At 33.0% G+C, this 18,899-nt stretch overlaps 4 protein-coding genes across 10 annotated transcripts; all 4 read left to right on the forward strand.

Moving 5' to 3' along the window:
• Nucleotides 1–1,711: 1,711 nt before the first annotated feature.
• LOC118282288 (endocuticle structural glycoprotein SgAbd-5-like) lies at nucleotides 1,712–6,326 on the forward strand. Of its 3 annotated transcripts, none has more exons than XM_035603285.2 (3): nucleotides 1,712–1,865; nucleotides 2,174–2,301; nucleotides 2,527–2,848. In XM_035603285.2, exons 1-3 carry the CDS (start codon nucleotides 1,857–1,859, stop codon nucleotides 2,750–2,752), a joined length of 363 nt encoding a protein of 120 aa, XP_035459178.1. In that variant the 5' UTR covers nucleotides 1,712–1,856; the 3' UTR covers nucleotides 2,753–2,848. The 3 variants fall into 3 exon arrangements, with proteins under 3 accessions (XP_035459178.1, XP_050557555.1, XP_035428776.2); XM_050701598.1 differs by lacking the exons at nucleotides 2,174–2,301; nucleotides 2,527–2,848 and adding exons at nucleotides 5,669–5,787; nucleotides 6,045–6,326 and having other exon boundaries at nucleotides 1,801–1,865; XM_035572883.2 differs by lacking the exons at nucleotides 1,712–1,865; nucleotides 2,174–2,301; nucleotides 2,527–2,848 and adding exons at nucleotides 5,249–5,399; nucleotides 5,669–5,787; nucleotides 6,045–6,326.
• A 5,357-nt stretch (nucleotides 6,327–11,683) lies between these two features.
• LOC118282407 (endocuticle structural glycoprotein SgAbd-5) lies at nucleotides 11,684–12,716 on the forward strand. Its single transcript, XM_035603473.2, has 3 exons — nucleotides 11,684–11,849; nucleotides 11,941–12,053; nucleotides 12,428–12,716. Exons 1-3 carry the CDS (start codon nucleotides 11,841–11,843, stop codon nucleotides 12,651–12,653), a joined length of 348 nt encoding a protein of 115 aa, XP_035459366.1. The 5' UTR covers nucleotides 11,684–11,840; the 3' UTR covers nucleotides 12,654–12,716.
• Nucleotides 12,717–14,279: 1,563 nt separating this feature from the next.
• Nucleotides 14,280–15,123, forward strand: LOC118261898 (endocuticle structural protein SgAbd-6-like). The gene is made up of 3 exons (XM_035572920.2): nucleotides 14,280–14,373; nucleotides 14,571–14,674; nucleotides 14,863–15,123. The coding sequence occupies exons 1-3, from the start codon at nucleotides 14,365–14,367 to the stop codon at nucleotides 15,086–15,088; spliced, it is 339 nt and encodes a 112-aa protein (XP_035428813.2). The 5' UTR covers nucleotides 14,280–14,364; the 3' UTR covers nucleotides 15,089–15,123.
• A 450-nt stretch (nucleotides 15,124–15,573) lies between these two features.
• On the forward strand, nucleotides 15,574–18,854 carry LOC118261769 (endocuticle structural glycoprotein SgAbd-5-like). Of its 5 annotated transcripts, none has more exons than XM_035603364.2 (3): nucleotides 15,574–15,723; nucleotides 15,923–16,026; nucleotides 16,210–16,995. In XM_035603364.2, the coding sequence occupies exons 1-3, from the start codon at nucleotides 15,712–15,714 to the stop codon at nucleotides 16,457–16,459; spliced, it is 366 nt and encodes a 121-aa protein (XP_035459257.2). In that variant the 5' UTR covers nucleotides 15,574–15,711; the 3' UTR covers nucleotides 16,460–16,995. The 5 variants fall into 5 exon arrangements, with proteins under 5 accessions (XP_035459257.2, XP_050557560.1, XP_050557559.1 ...); XM_050701603.1 differs by lacking the exons at nucleotides 15,923–16,026; nucleotides 16,210–16,995 and adding exons at nucleotides 18,308–18,411; nucleotides 18,594–18,854 and having other exon boundaries at nucleotides 15,579–15,723; XM_050701602.1 differs by having other exon boundaries at nucleotides 15,628–15,719; nucleotides 15,922–16,026.
• The last annotated feature ends 45 nt before the right edge of the window (nucleotides 18,855–18,899 follow it).

An 18,899-nucleotide genomic window follows, 5' to 3' on the forward strand; every position in this document is an offset into this window, starting at 1 on the left:
TATCTTATTACATAATATTCTAGAAAAGATTATTCTTGAATAATCCTTTTTGAAATATTATTCAAAAATATTTTTTCCGTCATATGTGAAATTGATTTGACCTCTATCTACTTCTTTCTGTATTCTTAATTTTTTTTCTAAGAAATTGAACTCGTTGCCTTCAGTTCAGCAGTCACGCAAACGTCTACTCGACCAATAGGACAGTTACTTGACATATAACTTACTTACATTGTAACTTGTTTGTAATATCATATTACTAATTAACCACATAATTATTCATCTTAAGTAAACATATTGCAGGGTTAGTGGCGTAATTAAGTCCATTAGGGCCTGTGGCCAATTGAGAACGGTAAACAGCCCTAAGGGCGTTTTTGAGTTGAGAGCCCTAATAACTATTGAACGAATATTTTTATTTCATAAATATTACATTTATTTAATAAAAATGCGAAAAATATTTGATTTCCCAAAACTGTTTCATAATGAAAATCTTTTAAATTTAATGACCCCTTATCTTACCATAATATTAGAAATGCGAAAGCGTGCGTGTATGTTTGTTACCCTACCACGTCAAAACGTCTGGAAGTATCGTGTTGAAATTGGGAACAAGGGTAGATTATGCTCTGGTACAACACATAGGCTTCTTTTTATCTCACGGGAACGTATGCGTTACTGCTGGAAGAAGATAGTTCCGCATAATATATGACGTTTTGAGGGAAATAATATAAAGCATGAGAAGAAAAATTTATAATATATGATGATAAGAATATAATTCTGCCCTAAGGATTATTATTTAAGATTAAGTTTAAAGCTATATAAATTCATTTAGGTACACACAACATAAATCAATACTTCATATAATCTAGCAACTATGTCAATTCAATGCAGTTTTATATGTTTACGAGATAGGACATAATCTGATATTATTACACTAACATTTACAGAGATTAATGCAATTGAGTTTTTATGTGATCCTCAAAGATTTATGTATTTGTTATTAATGCAAAATTACCTGTTATTTACAAGTCATAAAAGTTGATATTTGTAAAACATGACGTCAAAATGCAAGAATATTTCGTATGTACTTTGATAAAAGCTTTGTTCAACTATAGGTATATATTGGAGGTATAAAAATTATATAACCTAGACATTGTATATAAATGTGACAAATTTTTATACTTACGGATAAAACGCAACCAATTTTTCACATAAATTTGTAAATAGAGATTTTAAATACATTACATTTTACCGTCACTATTAACAGTTATTTTACACAAAATAAAAATAAAAAAAAATCGATTAATAATAAAATATTCCGTAGTAATAACGAACCATCTGCCGACTCAACCTCTAAGCTAATAGCTCAACTTAGACATTTAGCATTCGGATATTTTTCGTAACTATCTCAAGGTATTTTTGCAGAATCTATTAATATATGACATCAAAAGCAAAAAATTATAATTATACGCATAAAATGATTATACTTTATAAGTTTTTAAACCGACATGGCTTTGACACAGATTATACTTTCTTAGAAAACTTGGTAGTCTCAGAACAAAATATGCCTTAACCCATTTGCAGTAAGAGTCTTTCTTCAAAAATTAACATAATTAGTAATCTAATTATCTAATGGAACTAATTAATATGGTCGGCAATCGTGTTCTTGAGTAAGGTTGCTCTTAAAAAGTTTTGTTTATTCGATGATAAAGGGAATTACAATATATGAGTTGTCAAGCGGTTCACCTTCTGTTGTGCTATTAGCATAAAATCAAATCAAAAGTCGGGCTAGATATAAAGACCGAATTTTATGTGATATTCGTCACTTCACTGCATCCATCCGTGAAATCAGCACTTCAAACATGAAACTGGTTCGTTCTATTTTCTGTGACATTGTGTTAAGTGAAATATTTAATAAGCATCTACGCGCATACAGCGAAATTGAAAGGACTTTTTTCGCGTACATTCTTTGTTTTGTCTCCAAAAAAGTGTTATAGTGAAATAATTTAGAATCAAGTGCCGAAATATTATTACTACAGTAATTTACTCGAACTTTTAATACAGCAAAGTTACTACATCACCATATCCTATTATTTTCGAATTCAGCCTCGATGTATATTTCTAGCACAAAATTGAAGCCTAGCTTCCAAATATTTCATTTTTCTTCTTTCTTTTACAGATCGTAGCTCTCTGCCTGGTCGCGGTGGCGGTGGCTGCCCCTCCCTCAAGGGTCAACTACTCCCCAGACAATGTTCAGATTGTCAAATATGACAACGACAACCTGGGACTCGGAGACTACAGATTCGCGTAAGTGTCATCTAAGAATCATCCACCAAACGGACGAACATCATAAGTAAAAGTGCGATTCATGGTGGCTTACCAACAAACCAATCAAATCCAAGTCAAGAATAATTAAATAACCTTTTTGCTAAATAAGACAATTTGTAGAAACATTCATCTTAATATTTTTTGCCAAATCTGGTATAAAAAAATATTCCGTGTGAAACTAAAGATTGAAAAATTATATTACAGATATGAATTGACCGATGGTACCGGCGCAGAGCAGCAGGCTGAGCTCAGGAACGCGGGCAAGGAAGACGAGTCCATCGCAGTGAGGGGATCCTTCACCTGGGTGGGACCTGACGGCGTGTTCTACCGTGTCACCTACACAGCTGACGACAACGGCTACAAGCCCGAGATCGAACAAGGACCCGGAGGAGCTGTCCCACCCGCAGTCGTTGCCTCTCTCCTCGGTTAATTTATAAGACTTTGTTATTTAATTTATTGTATTACCAAAAATATACTATACATACATTTATAATAATATTTACAATTAAAATACCTATTACCTAAATGTTTTTTGTTTGAATTTACAAGGTATTGTACCAAATTATTTCGATATATTTACTTAATATACCTACACACAAAAATAAATAACAGCACCATAGAGCAATAGATAGAATCACAGAAAATAGCAATACTAAGTAAAATGAAACAAGTAAATTCCGAATCAGTTTTGATTCTAGTTGATTTATTTAAACAAACATCAAATATGATTCACGATGTCGTTATAAGGAGTTATAAGATATTAAATTTCATTATAAGGAATCATCGTATCATCAAAAAAATACAAAATAATAAGAGAGACAAAATACAAAAACAAAAAAGCTTATACGAGTATTGATAAACTTTTTACGCAAGTACATAATGAAATAACCATAATTATATATATCTTATTCCCACTTAGTCACAATAAACAGTCTGGTACTTACTAAAAATCTATAAACTAAGATTTACTCGTACATCAAAACATTTTATATTTTGCCTATTTGCACGTTTATTTAGAGTGCAAGAAAGAAAGAAAGGAAGAAAGCAAAATTGTTTACTCAGCACCGGCCATGATGCACCAAAAATACACACAAACACAAAAAAAAATACTGTACAAACTCGAACAAAACAAAAATACTTTTAAAAACCGGCCAAGTGCGAGTCGGACTCGCCCATGAAGGGTTCAGGGTTTTAGAAACCTTAATGTCTTTTTTAAAGTCCTGTCCATAGACACCCATTACGCATAATTTAGTTAGCTGAAAAAAAAAATTAATCAGTTCTATGTATGGAGTCCAGACCTAATAGCGGTTACCGGAATACATCAACCTACAAAGTTTCAACTATGTAGGCCCAACAGTTTCGGAAATAAAAGGCTGCATGTGACATACGTACAGAGAGACAGACAAGCATGACGAATCTATAAATAAGGGTTCTGTTTTTTTGCCATTTGGCTACGGAACCCTAAAAAAACGAGTAAAAAATACTACTCAATATAGTATAGAAGAAAAACTATAAAATGACAAAAACAAGGTGGCAACATGCCCAAGCCGAAAAAGATTGCCACCTCAGTATGAGTTGGGCTCAGAAAATACCGAGCACTGGTTTTCAGTTGACACCCCATCAATGACGCACGGACGGAGACAACGTAAATAATGATGAATGAAGTTTAAATAAATAAATTTTGCCATTTGGAAGTTTTTCGTAACTTGTCAAGGTGTTGTTGCAAAATCTATCTGTTAATAATTAATAATTAAAATTTTCACAATAAAAAATGTGAATAAAAGTTTTATATACATAAGCTACAAACCATATAACTGATCCATAATAATTTAATTGTTTAGCTTCTGGTTAGTGCTGAAAATCAGCGCCGTGACGTGCGTGGGACACGGCCTTTTTAACAGAGCACTGGCCTTAATGCGCCGTTTTCACGATATATTTGTACCTATTTTCTTTGTGTTTTTGTAACGGTGCAAATAAACTGTTTTTCTTTCTTATTCAAAATTCCCTGAGTAAGTGCCATGCTTCAGCACGCATGGACCGGCTTGACTTAAATGATACCAATGCCGTGCAATGTAAAGGCATATAATACTAAACTACCCCTTTTTTTATAAATTACTGACTTACTAACTAACTGACTTATGTTTTCATCGCGTGAGTGAGGTTACTAGAGGCTCAATCCTAGCTTTGGGTACAATAAATTACATTTGAACTATTCGAACAAGCACCTAGCCTCACCGACGAACAGAGTGACAGACTATTATTTACTTATTAATTATTTGTGGAAATTTTAAAAGTACCTATTTACGGCTTGATTGGAATAAATACATTGCAATGACTTAGCCTTTTCTTAAAAAAAAACTCACGATACAGTAGTCTATTGGACGATAGACGAGTAAAAGTTCTACTAGCGTCTCTAGCTTATCAATAGTAAGATTTTCTATTTACATAACTTTTAGTTAAGCTTGGTAGGTACTTGAAATTATCTTATCTGGTGGCAAGTTTGTCCCTACTTCAGCTAGTATTAAATTTGATATCATAAGAGATCGATTTATTATATTTATTAGCTTTAACTAATTTGTGGTAATTTCGAAATAATGTCTATTTTTTAATGTTTCAGCTTTCATTATATCTGTTTGTACATGTGAACCAATTACAATCAAGTAGAAAACACATCCACATATTTTATGTTTTAAGAGGTGATGAACCTATTATTTACTTTTTATTTTAACCAATCAACTTTTTTTTGTGTAAATAGAAAAAAATAAATAAAATATACATGCATGGGTACAGCCCGTACAGCCGAACGCATGTCCACAATCATACTACATTTTTACGTTACGCTCGGTATAAATCAGTAGCCATGAGGTTGACCAAGAATGCTCTTAGAAAGTATTTCTATATTCATTGATAAAGGGAATTGCATTATATGTTATAGTTGTCAAGTGGTTCACCTTCTACTTACTCTATTAGCATAAAATTAAATGAAAAGTCGTGCTAGATATAAAGACCGAATTTCATGTGAGATTCGTCACTTCACTGTATCCATCCGTGAAAACAGCACTTCAAACATGAAACTGGTTCGTTCTATTTTATTATATTTACAACCACTATTTCTATAATCAGGAAATTAATAATTTTAAAACCTGCAGTAAAAGTAATTTAAAAATTCTTAAAAACAAATTTTGAATTGCAATAGAGAGCAAGAACTTTCCTTTGCGGAAAAATAAGAATATAAACGAAAAAACAAAAAAAGAAAATGTAATGAATAAACAATAGTCTAGTCTACCTGATACTTTCAGGTAGACTATTTTCACATATTATGTTACCTTTCTACTTTCTTTTGCAGATCGTAGCCCTTTGCTTGGTCGCGGTAGCAGTCGCTGCTCCCCCAAGGTCTAACTCCGGCAACGTCGAGATTGTCAGATTTGACAACGACAACATTGGACTCGGAAACTACAAATACGGGTAAGTTGTCCCTGGATATGTATTATTTTACCCTCTACTTAGAAATAATATTTGGAAAATAATAAGAAAACTGTAATTTGATTTAAATAATAATGACAAATATTTTGCCACTGAATAAAATAACGAAAGAATAACGTAGATATATTTACTATTTAACTTAATGCAATCTGTCTGACCTATTTGTTTAGATTTAAATTATATTTTTTCCATAAGTTAAATAAGTACTTTACAAAGATAACACTTTAATTTTTTTCTAGATTTGAATTGACTGATGGTACTGGCGCTGAGCAGCAGGCTGAGCTCAGAAACGAGGGTAAGGAAGACGAGTCCATCGCAGTGAGGGGATCCTTCACCTGGGTGGGACCTGACGGTGTGTCCTACCGTGTCACCTACACAGCTGACGACAACGGCTACCAGCCCACTATTGAACAGGGATCTGGAGGAGCCGTCCCACCTGCAGTCGTTGCTTCTTTCCTTGGTTAATTAAAAAGACTGTTATTTAATTTATAATATATTATTACCAAAACTTTACTTTTTAATTTGTTTTTCCACCGTCACAACCTAAATTGATACACATTTACAAATATTTACAGAAAAAAATAATTTCGAAAATTTCTAGAATGCGTTCATAAAATCTAATCAGATTAAACCGATTTCGAAATATTTGCCTCGGATTTGACCTATATTATAAGTCCTAAGCAATCAACAAATGATTATCAATAAAAATAATAAATGCATAAACTATTTCTAAATTAAGAATATTTCGACAAAAATTAGCTAAAATTAATGTAAAAGGATGATTCTGGTGATTTTATACAAAATTAATTATACTTTATTAGTCAATGTTGACGCATTGAATATTAATATAGTGCAGAGTCGAAATTATCTACCTCGGTAAAACGGACATAAAGTAGTTTTTAGTAGCTACTGATTTGTGATCTAATAAATTGGTTGCACTTTTAAATTTCATCAGTTGTCTTTAAGCTTATATTGTATTAGAGAGTTAAAGCCAACGGTTGTACTACGTTGATCTAATCGTGTAACCTCGTCCAACAGTTACCAGAGTTAAATGTAAAACCTATTTTTTATTTAAACACGCCATTAAACGAGCATATGTATTACCTGATGGTAAGCAATCGCCGCCGCCCATGGACACTTGACACACCAGAGGCGTTACAAGTGCGTTGCCGGCTTTTTGGGAGTTAGGAATTTAATGGTTGTTGTTCGGGAATCAGGGATTGGGAAGATTGGGAAGGGGGGAATTGAGCCTCCAGTAACCTCACTCACACAACGAAACACAATGAACTCGTGTATAGTGAATGAATTTTGTGTATGGTTGTTCAGTTTGCCAACTTCTTCTATTATACTATACCTATATTAGAATAAAAAGTAAATATGTCAAACAATATATTGAATATCCATTTAAATAATACTTAATCTTACGTAAACAAAACGGCATTTATCTTAATGTTAAGCTTTACCTTATATTTTAACAAAAATAACCATGATCTGTCATCGTAAGAATAAACTGCGTAACGTTTTTATTAATAAGGCTGTTTTATTTGTTTACATTTTTTTATTCAATGTTAAAATGATGCACAAGCGATATTCACACCTACACAATGTTACCTTAATGTCTATATTTGTATCTAAAGTAAATTTTTCAAGGACTTATTAGATCTAATTAGTATCGTAAGAATGAATAAATTAATACAAAGCTTTGTATCAAAAATGTCAAAAAGTACAGTATTATTGACCTTTCACGTTAAAAATATATACCCTATTTTCACAGTAATGTAGTAGGTATAATAGTAAACGGATCTCTGAACATTTTAACAGGTATTTTTATCAGTTTCAACATGTAGAAGTTGATTACTCTAAATAAAAATTGTAAGTACCTATAATAATTATGTTTATAGGTAATAGTTACGTATTTATTGAAAAGACAAACGCCAGTTTCTTATTTATTATTATTTCTTATTTAAAAGTTTGAGCTAAGTTTATATTTATATTTTTTTTATTATTTCAGAACTAACCAACATTTATTTAATTTTATTCGTAGACAAACAAATTACAATTTGGTATACTTAATTCACACCCGATACATTGCTAAATGAATGTAGACCCATATGTTATGGACTCATAACTTAACAGGCTAAATATGGGAGTGGTCTACACCAATATCTACACCGTGAGGGACAACAGGCTTAATGTTGTAATGTACACATACTAATTACTAATATCATATAAATAAAAGGGCCACAAACAAGAAACTCGTGTACTTACTTCAAAGGGCTATCTATTGCGAAAAAATCAATTAAAACATGCATTACCTATCTAATGAAACATGTTAACGCAACTGTTCTTAACCACGCATGTGTGTCTACAGCTTTTTGTTTGAATAAATTATTTAACATATTTTAAAATTATATCCATTAGCACACTAATGCAATTGTGTTTTAATTAATTAACTGTCGAACGTGGTTCAATGGTTTCGTAAAAAGATATGGTAATGTTTAGGTACTTAAGTATATTGTACTTATAAACAAGTATTGACACCCCTTTATTAAACAGCAACAACTAACATTAATAACATAAACAAAAAACTGAAAAGAAAAGTCGAATTGTCGTAAAAAAGTAATTTAAAAGCGTTACATTGACAGTAGAATTTGATATATGTTCTGTAAGAAAACTAAACAAATTCTACCTATGAATATGTTTATCATATCTAAAATTCGCGCTCTAAAATATATGGTTTTTCAACAAAAAAGGGAAGAAGATACACCTTTTTCTTAACCCAAAATATATTAGGAAACTTTAATACACAGCCGCTTAAAATATTACAGGTAAATAATAATAAACAAATACCTTGCCCTTACCATCTTCAGTGTCAGCTCATAATGTACATGACATGTAATCAATCAAGTGTCAATAACTGATGTTATAATTGACATTGACTCGCGGTTCATTGAGTAACGCTGCACTTGTCGCCCACCCGAGACAAATACTTACCCTACATTCATTAGAAACATTGCCGCGTCCAAAAACTTGTTGAAAGTTGTTCCTATGTCAATGTTAGTAGCTCCTATTTCGTAAGTAGAGTATATTTACTAGTTATTTGTAATTTCTTGGCCCATGACACGTATTTGCGTGTAATAACGGAAAAATTAAATCTTATCAATTAACATTTCCGCAGTTAGAATGTAGTAGATATTACTATTTATGTTGAAGTGTCTATTAATTGGAGTAATTGGAGTAATGCTTGCAGAATTTTGACTTTAATGACTTGTTATTTAAATAAATCTTCGGTAATATTTGTTTTAGAAATTGTATTTCATACTTGGAACTTGCTATGACTAGGTTTTTCAATAATATTAATTTTAATGGTGATTATTTGTGCGTTTCTGTGTAGGCCAATGCGTGTAAGTTTGTGAAATTATATAATAACTAAGACATTCATAGTATTAGATATCTAGGAAAAAGCATTTACCTACATTTAAACTAATAATCACCTTATTTTAGTAATTAAAATTATTTATCTAAGCAATTAATGTTATATTGCAAAATATTTATAAGATACCTTCGAATCACTAGACGCCTGTAAGAGTTTTGAGCAATTGACAATCCATACATTGTAACAAACGTATTTATAATCGAAAAAATATTGTGTAATGATCTACAAAGTAAATACGGATAGATGAATAAGCACTAAGAATTGACCACTTATTAAGTCTTAAGTTGGTAACTTAGTCTTTTAAGTCAAGGCTCAAACACTTACACTAAACAATCATCGTGTCTTTATTTCCGTATTTTTTCAGATAACAATTCCCAGAATTTATTATGTTAAATTAACTAAACGGAGTTTGAAATCATGATAGATTTTTTTTTTGTTGGGAACATCACAATGACTACTCCCGGCTTGGACGAGGCAAAAGGGAGTATCAGACTCTGACTAAGTAAAAACCACCCCGTTCCTACTCCTGCTTTTCGAGCTGGACCTCCGGTAATTCGCTAGGTCGTTCGCAGTTCCGGGTCGGGTTCGGCCCCATCTGTGGTGGTAAGTCATGATACATAATGACCCATATAGATAACTGTTGAAATAACACATTGAAACAATTTTTCACCATTCGAAATCTGAACTTTCTGGGACTGATATAGGCTCTATATTTACTTTTCATCCCTTTTGGGATAGCCTAACAGTATTAGCTTCAATTTTAAAGAAATCAAAATTAGACCAGAGCGTAACTGCTAGCGGGTAACTTTTTTATTATGTTGAAAAAAACAACAGAACACCTGCAGTGCTTTATATGCTTATTAAATTCCTAACATGTTCATCTAAACAAGCTACATTTAAAATTATAAAAAGGATGTTATCATTATGATGATACTTCTGACAAGGGCATCGCTGCAGGCTAGAGATGAACCGTCAAATATTATAAGTGGCTCTTTAATTCCAACTTTGATACATTGGAACAAGGTCAAGACTTATTTGATTTGCATACGGTTTCCGTGTTATTGTCAACAATAATTATGAATTATACTAGTTTTATAAATATACGCATAAAATTACGACAACTGGATGACTTAAGACGAGTTTCCAGAAAAGTATGGTAAAAATATGTCGATAATACATTAGCAGTACCAGTAAATTAGTTAATTAATTTAAAGATGTTAAAGTATATTTGTTAATCTTTCTTGACGTAACATTGGAGAGTTTTAAGGGTTAGTGTCTAGAGATAGAAATATTTTTTCTTTTGATTACGAAGGCTAAGCATCAAGTAACAACTATATCAATGACGATTAACAACCACAGCATTAACACGTTACGACGAGTGTAAGGCGCTTTGCGTTCCGCACGCGCCTCAAAGAGCCATCAGACACCACAGATGGATTGGAATGGGGTGATTTTTTGTCAGTAAGAGTCTGACACTCCCTTTCACCTCACCCAAGACGGAAGAAGGCATTGAATGATTTTCTCCGCTCAAAAAAAAGTTGTATCGTTAAATCACCCACACAACACACTTATAGCTCTAACTTTATCGATAATTGACATACATAAGCAAGTAAATTATTAATTTTAACAACAATAATAAACTAAGTATGGAAGAGTACTAGTCACTCGCTAATCGGTTTAAATTAAAATTCATGACCTGTAATAGAATAAAACGAAAATTAACATATAATGGCAAACAATAAACCAGTCAAGCACATAAACGCACGCAAAGTACAAACGTGAAATATTTAATAGAATTAAAGTAATCATCCAAATTATTTACAAACCTTTCATCTATACGTAATGTATGGCGAGATGTTAAAAATGATTATTTCTATTGGCCAACCGAGTTAAGGTACAGACGTAGAGGTCATAGGTTAATGTTGCAACATTATTAATTAACTAATTTTGTATAAAGTTTAATAAGTATTTAATAGCTCCGTCTAATGACATAATTAACCGCGATCTTTTCAGTACTTACGAATAACTTTTATTAAATAAACTTTAAAGCTTTGAAGAAATTATGATTTAGCAATAAAAATATCTATTGAACTTTCCTCATTGCAACACTTATACGAAATATCAAATTAAATATTAACCATCTCGTGGTTTTCTGTCACAACCTTTTACAAAAGCATAACACTCTTCTTTTTAAGTCTAGGCCAAACAAAACCACAGGACAAGTATTACTGTACTAACTTACAATTAAATTAACGCAACAATGTGTAAATAAATCAACATATTCAATAACAATTCCAATGAAAGAAAGAAAAAGGTATCTACTAATTGCTGTCAATCACACAAATTACAGGTACCATCACTTGAAGCTACACATACATATTATTAAAATAAGTTTCGTAAGGTCCCTCAAACGTTTCGCGTCTTACCTTCGCCATGTCGTAGGAGTGGTCAAATACACAAAACACTGTAACGAGATGTGCGTCAACTAATAACAGTATGTTGTAATGCAATATTCGGAATAGTATAAAACATGGGTTAAGATAACTCACGAGCACATAGTTCAAGTAAACTCGATACGGTTAGCCGTTTAATAGCGATCATGAAATTGGTCAGTACTTTGTAGTGATTTAAATATTAAATTATTTTATTAAAATGTGTTTGTGCAAAAGTGTTAATAGTGCGGTTTTTATTACTTTCAGTTGGTGTTGTGTGCGTTCGTAGCTGTGGTGGCGGCCGCCCCTCAGAATCTTCAGGATGTTCAGATCCTACGCTACGACTTGAACAACGATGGACTAGGCGCCTACAATTACGCGTGAGTTTTCAGTTAATACTTTTTTACTGTAATATATCTTACGGTGATTCTTTTTAGGATTATAAATGTTCTTAGATCATAATTTAACTGTAAACTGAACAACTATTTAATAGTACATTATTATGTATGTAAATATAAATTCACGCGTTTTTCGATATTGGATAGGCAGAAGTAATTCATTACATATTTCTATAACTCTATATTATTCATGTTTATTTGGCCACATAAGCAAATGCTGTGGTAGAAAATGAAACTTGTCAGTGTAATTTTCACGTACATAATAATATAATTTTTGCTTAGGCAACAAAACAATCGCACATTTTTATCAGGAGCTTTCGACAATACTTATTTACTAAACTGTATCCCTATTACAGGTTCGATCAAAGTGACGGCACAGGTCATAATGAGGACGGAGAGATCAGAAACGCCGGCTCTGAAGATGAGTTCGTTGCTGTTAGAGGTTCCTACTCCTGGGTCGGTCCTGATGGTGTCAAGTATACCGTGAACTACGTCGCTGATGAGAACGGCTTCCAGCCCACCATCGAGCAAGGACCTGGTGGTGCCGTACCCTCAGCGGTCGTCGCCTCACTCCTTGGTTAAAGTATTATTAGTTAAATTAGTATAATTTGTTAAATAAAAGTCATAGTTAAGGTCTATTTTCAATTTATTGGTTTTATTTCCTTACATTCGTATGTCTTTGCCGTCATGGTGATCGGTAGGTTTAAGACACCCGCTTCTTATACAAGTACATTGTGACTTTTTCCGAGTTATACGTACTTTCTAAGATTATTTAAACTGACAAAAGGTGAAGGAAAATATCGTGAGGAAACCTGAGCTTATAATTTCTAATTATAGTTTGAAATCGCCAATCCGCATTGAGCAAGCGTGGCGATTAATGCTCAAACCTTGTGAGAAGAGGCCTGTGGTCAGCAGTGGCCACTTATAACTTGTTGATGTATTTATTCCTTTATTCTGATGCAATTATTTATTTAACTGTACTTATTTTATTATTTTACTGTAATTCAGTTATCGTGTAGGTAAACATTTCCACCTGGCCTTTGAGCATTGGTTTTCAAAGTTTTCGTTAGTTATTCAGATGACTATGTAGGGGTTCGTGATCAAAACGAGAGCGCTTTCGGCGCTCTGATTGGTTGGTACTTTCGCGCCGGCCAATTAGAACGCCAAACACGCTCTCGTTTCGTTTTCGTTCAACATAAAGTACTAAAGGTACAGTGTAAATACTAAGGGTACAGTGCCTTCAATTGCACTGACTGTGAGAATTATAAAAGAATTAGTGTTTAGTCACATAATAATATGAATTACATTAATAAATAATGAAACGAAACCAAAACTCCACATATAAAATTCTAGTGACTAACGGAAATAAAAATGTCAGAATAATAAATAACCATTCAAGTAAATTCACAGACTACCAAAACATTTGTTTAAGACAAATATTTGTTCCCACGCATCTTAAGAATACTAATAAGGCAATTAACTGCATACCTGCAGCAGTTTATATCTGCAATTATACATTCCGTTGTTTAATATCTTCTGGTTCATAAATCATTTTGTGTTTTTTATTATTCTATCTGTTAACTATAGCTTGATAAGAGACGATATATTATGGTCTTCAAACAGTATAATACTGTTTCTAATTACAACTAAGGACTCTTTCAATTAAGTTATCTTTCAGATAAAAAGCTAAATGCTAGATTTTTATTAATTATCCCGAATCATATGCCATATACATCTAATGAACACGTAATAAAACGTACTACACCCCTCTGCGTATATCGACGATCACAAACACGACGCTCGAATCAAACTCAAAATAACTTCAATAAGTTTTCAGTCAATTTCGAATACAACATAAGTGGATTATACTTCACAAAAGTAAATCCTTTTTATCATACTGCGTAAAGAATTTTCCTTTTGCTATACTCTTGCTCTGATTATTAAACTGAAAAGAAAGGAGACTCATTATTTTCATTGTAACTTTTAAAATAGGGATGAAAACCATAGCTGCAGACTACCTAGCGGGTTTACCGGGGCTCCGGCTCGAAAAGCAGGAGTAGGAACGGGGTGGTTATTAGTCAGTAAGAGTCTGAAAAAAAAATTTTTTTTACCGTCTCGCCTCTCCCAGGGTGGGAAAAAAACAAGGCATGAAAACCATATTTTCAAAGAAAACCAAGAGAGATCTAGTTCCATATGGCACAGTTACTTGTCAAGTTGATGACCTTCACACATACAAGTTGACGAGCACAGATACTAAGGAAGATTCGCTACCGTTAGTCGTCTAACAGTGAACATGAAATCGGTCAGTAATGTTTATTGATAAAAGTTTATTAGATACTTTACATGACCATTACTTTACTACAATTTAGTGCCGATGTAACACACAGTACGCTTAATACAAAGATACATTAAACATACAAAGTTCTCGCAAGTTACGTGACAATAGTATCGCAAAAGATTATTGTACTTTTGGAAAAAGTGTGTGGTTTTTACTTTCAGTTGGTGTTGTATGTATTTCTAGCTGTGGCAGCGGCCGCCCCTCAGGATATACAGCTTATTAAATATAATGTAAACAACGATGGACTTGGCGCTTATCATTTTGAGTAAGTTGTTCAAATGATAAACTAAAAAAAATCTTAAACTTAATTATCGTTTTTTATATTCGATTAAGCACTGATTGGTTAACTGATAATGTTTACTAGTAGTATGTTAAGTTTAAGAGATGTTCTTCACCATGAACCTAAATGTAGGTTTTATTAATACATATTTGAAATGTATTTTATTTTTACAGCTTCGAACAAAGCAATGGTATAAGGTACGAACAAACTGGAGAACTCCGTAATCCAGGATCTAAGACCGAATTCGTAGCAGTAAAAGGTTCTTACGCCTGGACCGCTCCTAATGGTGACGCGTTCATTATTGATTACGTAGCTGATGAAAATGGCTTCCAACCAACTATAGCACAGGGTGTTGCGGATTCTGTATCCCCTGAAGTAGTAGCGCATCTGCTCGGTTAATTCAAATTCAATTCGTAAAATAAATCTGTTTTTGTAATTTGATTTGTTTTATTTTCCATCATTTTGAATTAAGGATTCGTTTTATATTCATAGCCTGAATATTAATTTCAAGTGTATAAAATTTACGTAATGCTATGAAGCTTCTAAATGAACAAACAATGGAAACCGCGTCGGTGTGGTTAGAAAACACAGAATGGGTGAATCAAACTCTTAATTGAATTGCTTAAATATAATGAAATCGAAAGGTCATAAACCAAAACTTCAATCAAACGTGGAATAATAAAAGTGGATATCAGTAAACATTCCTTTCCAAATAAAAGCAATTACGGAGTTTTTTCATTTAAAGTTTTTTTTTTATTCTCATTGACTATTAAGCGTTTTTAAACCAGCAGTCGACCAGCATTGCACTAAAGTCCAAGAATTTTTTAGCAGTTCTGCATACAAGCGTTGTTTTCTTTGTAACATTGGTATGAAAAAGTTTCAAAGCAAATCAAGTGGTCTACGGCGTCAATCACATCTAGGCTCATAAGCCGGTAGTTATCGAGTTGGTGGCCTTCGACACACAAGTTCACAATCACAGATACTAAGGAAGATTCGCCACGGTTGGCCGTCTAACAGTGATCATGAAATTATTGGTCAGTAATATTTATTGATTTATATTTATTAGATACTTAAGAGGTATTTTATTTATAACTTGATACAGAGGTCAAGCATAGTATACTTAGTGCTGTGCATAAGGGGACCAAAATGGTACACTGTAGAGAAAATTTGAGAGAACAAATGTACAAAGATCGCTATTTTTAAGTGTTGAAACTGTGTGGTTTTTACTTTCAGTTGGTGTTGTGTGCGTTCCTAGCTGTGGCAGCGGCCGCCCCTCAGGACGTCCAGCTTATAAAATACAATATGAACAACGATGGACTTGGCACTTACAATTTTGAGTGAGTTCAAATAGTACCTAATCAGAATCATTTATTTACAAGATGTGTTACAATAATGTCAGTAATCTTATATCGTTTATATTCTGATATATTATGTTCGAGTTATGTTACTGTGATTGATTAACCTTTTACCGTAATATTTCTTAATTATTATTTCTACTCAATGTGCCCTGTGTTTCACAGTTTCGAGCAAAGCGATGGTACAAAGCATGAACAAACAGGAGAGCTACGAAACCCTGGTTCCGAGAATGAATTTGTTGCTGTAAGAGGTTCTTACTCCTGGACTGCCCCTGATGGTAACGCGTTCGATGTTTACTACACTGCTGATGAAAATGGCTTTAAACCAGACATCGCACCGGGCCGAGTTCCTTTATCCCCTAGATTACTAGAGCTATTCCGCAGTTACGAAAAGGAAATTGGGCTGCGTTCATAAATTGTTGGCCCTGGAGCCAAAAGCGTCAGATAATTTTTGTATTGTATTCTCTATCATTAGCTGATTCCTAAAAGATCTTGTTTGTATAGCGGACTAGTTGCAGAAAAGATACATTTAAAAGAAAGTATCAGATTTTGGGGTTATAATCTAACCGTAACAACGAATATTAAATGTAGGTACACGTCACTTATGTACTCTGCGAAAGTGACAATAACAGACGACGTGACGTTCACAGCAAAACTAGGGATGTAGTACGACACCACACCAATAATATTTTTTTCGATTAAAATTTAGTGTGGTCTTATATTATTACAAACTGTCTGTTACATTAATTTTGTAATATAAAACAGTACATGTATGTATAACAATGGTTTTTTACGCTGAAAAAGTAATGTTATTTTTGTATTCATTGACGTAAAAAATTAAAAGATGTTTGAATGATTGTATAGAAATAAAGTTTTGATTACTGTATAATATTATTCTTACTACATACTTAAATTGGACTATGACTGCATTAATAAAGTATTCTTATTTGGTTTTGGTTTTTAAAAATACACCTTAGAAAAAAAACACAATCTATAAATATTATAATTGAATGGGCATCCCTATTTCACTTCGGACACGAAATGACATATTGGCATTAGGCGAAGATGGCGATTTAATGTTATTAATCGCCTTAAATTCTATTAAAAGTACATTTTGGAATATAGCTAGTCAGTGATACAGAAGTATTTGTAACTTATATAATAAAACAGGCGATTGACTATCGTATATTCTGATACTCTTTATTGCAAGGGGCCATGTTGGTCATTGTCCTTTTTAAAATAAATCCTCTATTATAATTTGGTGTTTTATTTTCCATTGCTTTAATTATACTGGTTTACTGAACTGTGGTTATGTTTTGGTACAGATCAATAAGAAGTTCTAGTTACTGAGTTTTAAGAAAGTTATGTATCTATTATAAAAATGTAGATTTGGGGCATAACATTTCCATTTGAAAATATCCCGAAAATCGTTTTGATCATCATTGATTACCGTAACCGCCTAAAGTGTGGTGACTATTCTAGACAATAATATAACAATCATTGATTGTATCCCAAAAATAAATATGTTTGATGACCTTATAAAAAAGGTGAAGAAATAATGCTGTACCTACGTATCCACGTACGCTGTGCTCAATAGCATTTCTAAACTGACACAACCTTCAAATCTTCAAGAAAAGAACGTATTCTTTTTAAATGGCCTGACCTGTCTTCCCTATGGTGCTGCAGGTGTTCAGGGGCGGCGCTGATCACTTACAATCAGATGATCCGTTTGCTCGTTTCGCACCTATTCCATTAAAAAACCACCTTGATCAGTTAGCGTAAAAACACTTTTTTTGTTACCAAAGTTTAAATAATGTTCTTCGGAACTTTTTTAGCTGTTCTGCATATAATACAGAAATATGTTGTTATCATTGTAACATTCGTATGAAAAACATCACTTCAAAGCAAATCAAGTGGTCTTTGGCGTCAATCACATCTAAGCTCCTAAGCCGGTAGTTATTGAGTAGGTAGCCTTCGACACACAAGTTCACAACCACAGATACTAAGGAAGATTCGCCACGAATAGTCGTCTAACAGTGATCATGAAATTGGTCAGTAATATTTATTGATTTCTATAAGTATATTAGATACTTATGTGGTATTATTATTATCACTTGTATAAATTGATATAGATTTTCAGCATAGTATACTTAGTGTAGTGAATAAAGGAACATAATGATACACTGTAGAGAAAATTGTAGAGAACAAATGTACAAAGATCGCTATTTTTTAAGTTTTGAAACTGTGTGGTTTTTACTTTCAGTTGGTGTTGTGTGCGTTCCTAGCTGTGGCAGCGGCCGCCCCTCAGGACGTCCAGCTTATAAGATACAATATGAACAACGATGGACTTGGCACTTACAATTTTGAGTGAGTTCAAATAATACCTAATCAGAATCATTATTTACAAGATGTGTTATAATGATGTCAGTAATCTTTTATCGTTTATATTCTGACATATTATGTTGGAGTTATGTTACTGTGATTGATTAACCTTTTACCGTAATATTTCTTAATTATTATTTCTACTCAATGTGCCCTGTGTTTCACAGTTTCGAGCAAAGCGATGGTACAAAGCATGAACAAACAGGAGAGCTACGAAACCCTGGTTCCGAGAATGAATTTGTTGCTGTAAGAGGTTCTTACTCCTGGACCGCTCCTGATGGTAACGCGTTCGATGTTTACTACACTGCTGATGAGAATGGCTTTAAACCAGACATCGCACCGGGCCGAGTTCCTTTATCCCCTAGATTACTAGAGCTACTCCGCAGCTCGCCGTTATGAACATTTTTAAAATAAATCCTCTATTATAATTTGGTTTGTTTTATTTTCCATTGCTTTAATTATGCTGGTTTACT

This window comes from Spodoptera frugiperda, chromosome 20 (genome assembly GCF_023101765.2).
Source record: "Spodoptera frugiperda isolate SF20-4 chromosome 20, AGI-APGP_CSIRO_Sfru_2.0, whole genome shotgun sequence".
NCBI lineage: Eukaryota > Metazoa > Arthropoda > Insecta > Lepidoptera > Noctuidae > Spodoptera > Spodoptera frugiperda.

Bases quoted from the DNA above. Each gene is read 5' to 3' on its own strand.
- LOC118282288 (XM_035572883.2), top strand. From the start codon at position 5,304: ATGAAAAGTCGTGCTAGATATAAAGACCGAATTTCATGTGAGATTCGT. The intron at 5,400-5,668 runs GTTCGTTCTATT...TTTCTTTTGCAG, and splicing joins GCACTTCAAACATGAAACTG to ATCGTAGCCCTTTGCTTGGT. The intron at 5,788-6,044 runs GTAAGTTGTCCC...ATTTTTTTCTAG, and splicing joins CTCGGAAACTACAAATACGG to ATTTGAATTGACTGATGGTA.
- LOC118282407 (XM_035603473.2), top strand. The intron at 12,054-12,427 runs GTGAGTTTTCAG...TCCCTATTACAG, and splicing joins CTAGGCGCCTACAATTACGC to GTTCGATCAAAGTGACGGCA.
- LOC118261898 (XM_035572920.2), top strand. The intron at 14,675-14,862 runs GTAAGTTGTTCA...TTATTTTTACAG, and splicing joins CTTGGCGCTTATCATTTTGA to CTTCGAACAAAGCAATGGTA.
- LOC118261769 (XM_035603364.2), top strand. The intron at 16,027-16,209 runs GTGAGTTCAAAT...TGTGTTTCACAG, and splicing joins CTTGGCACTTACAATTTTGA to TTTCGAGCAAAGCGATGGTA.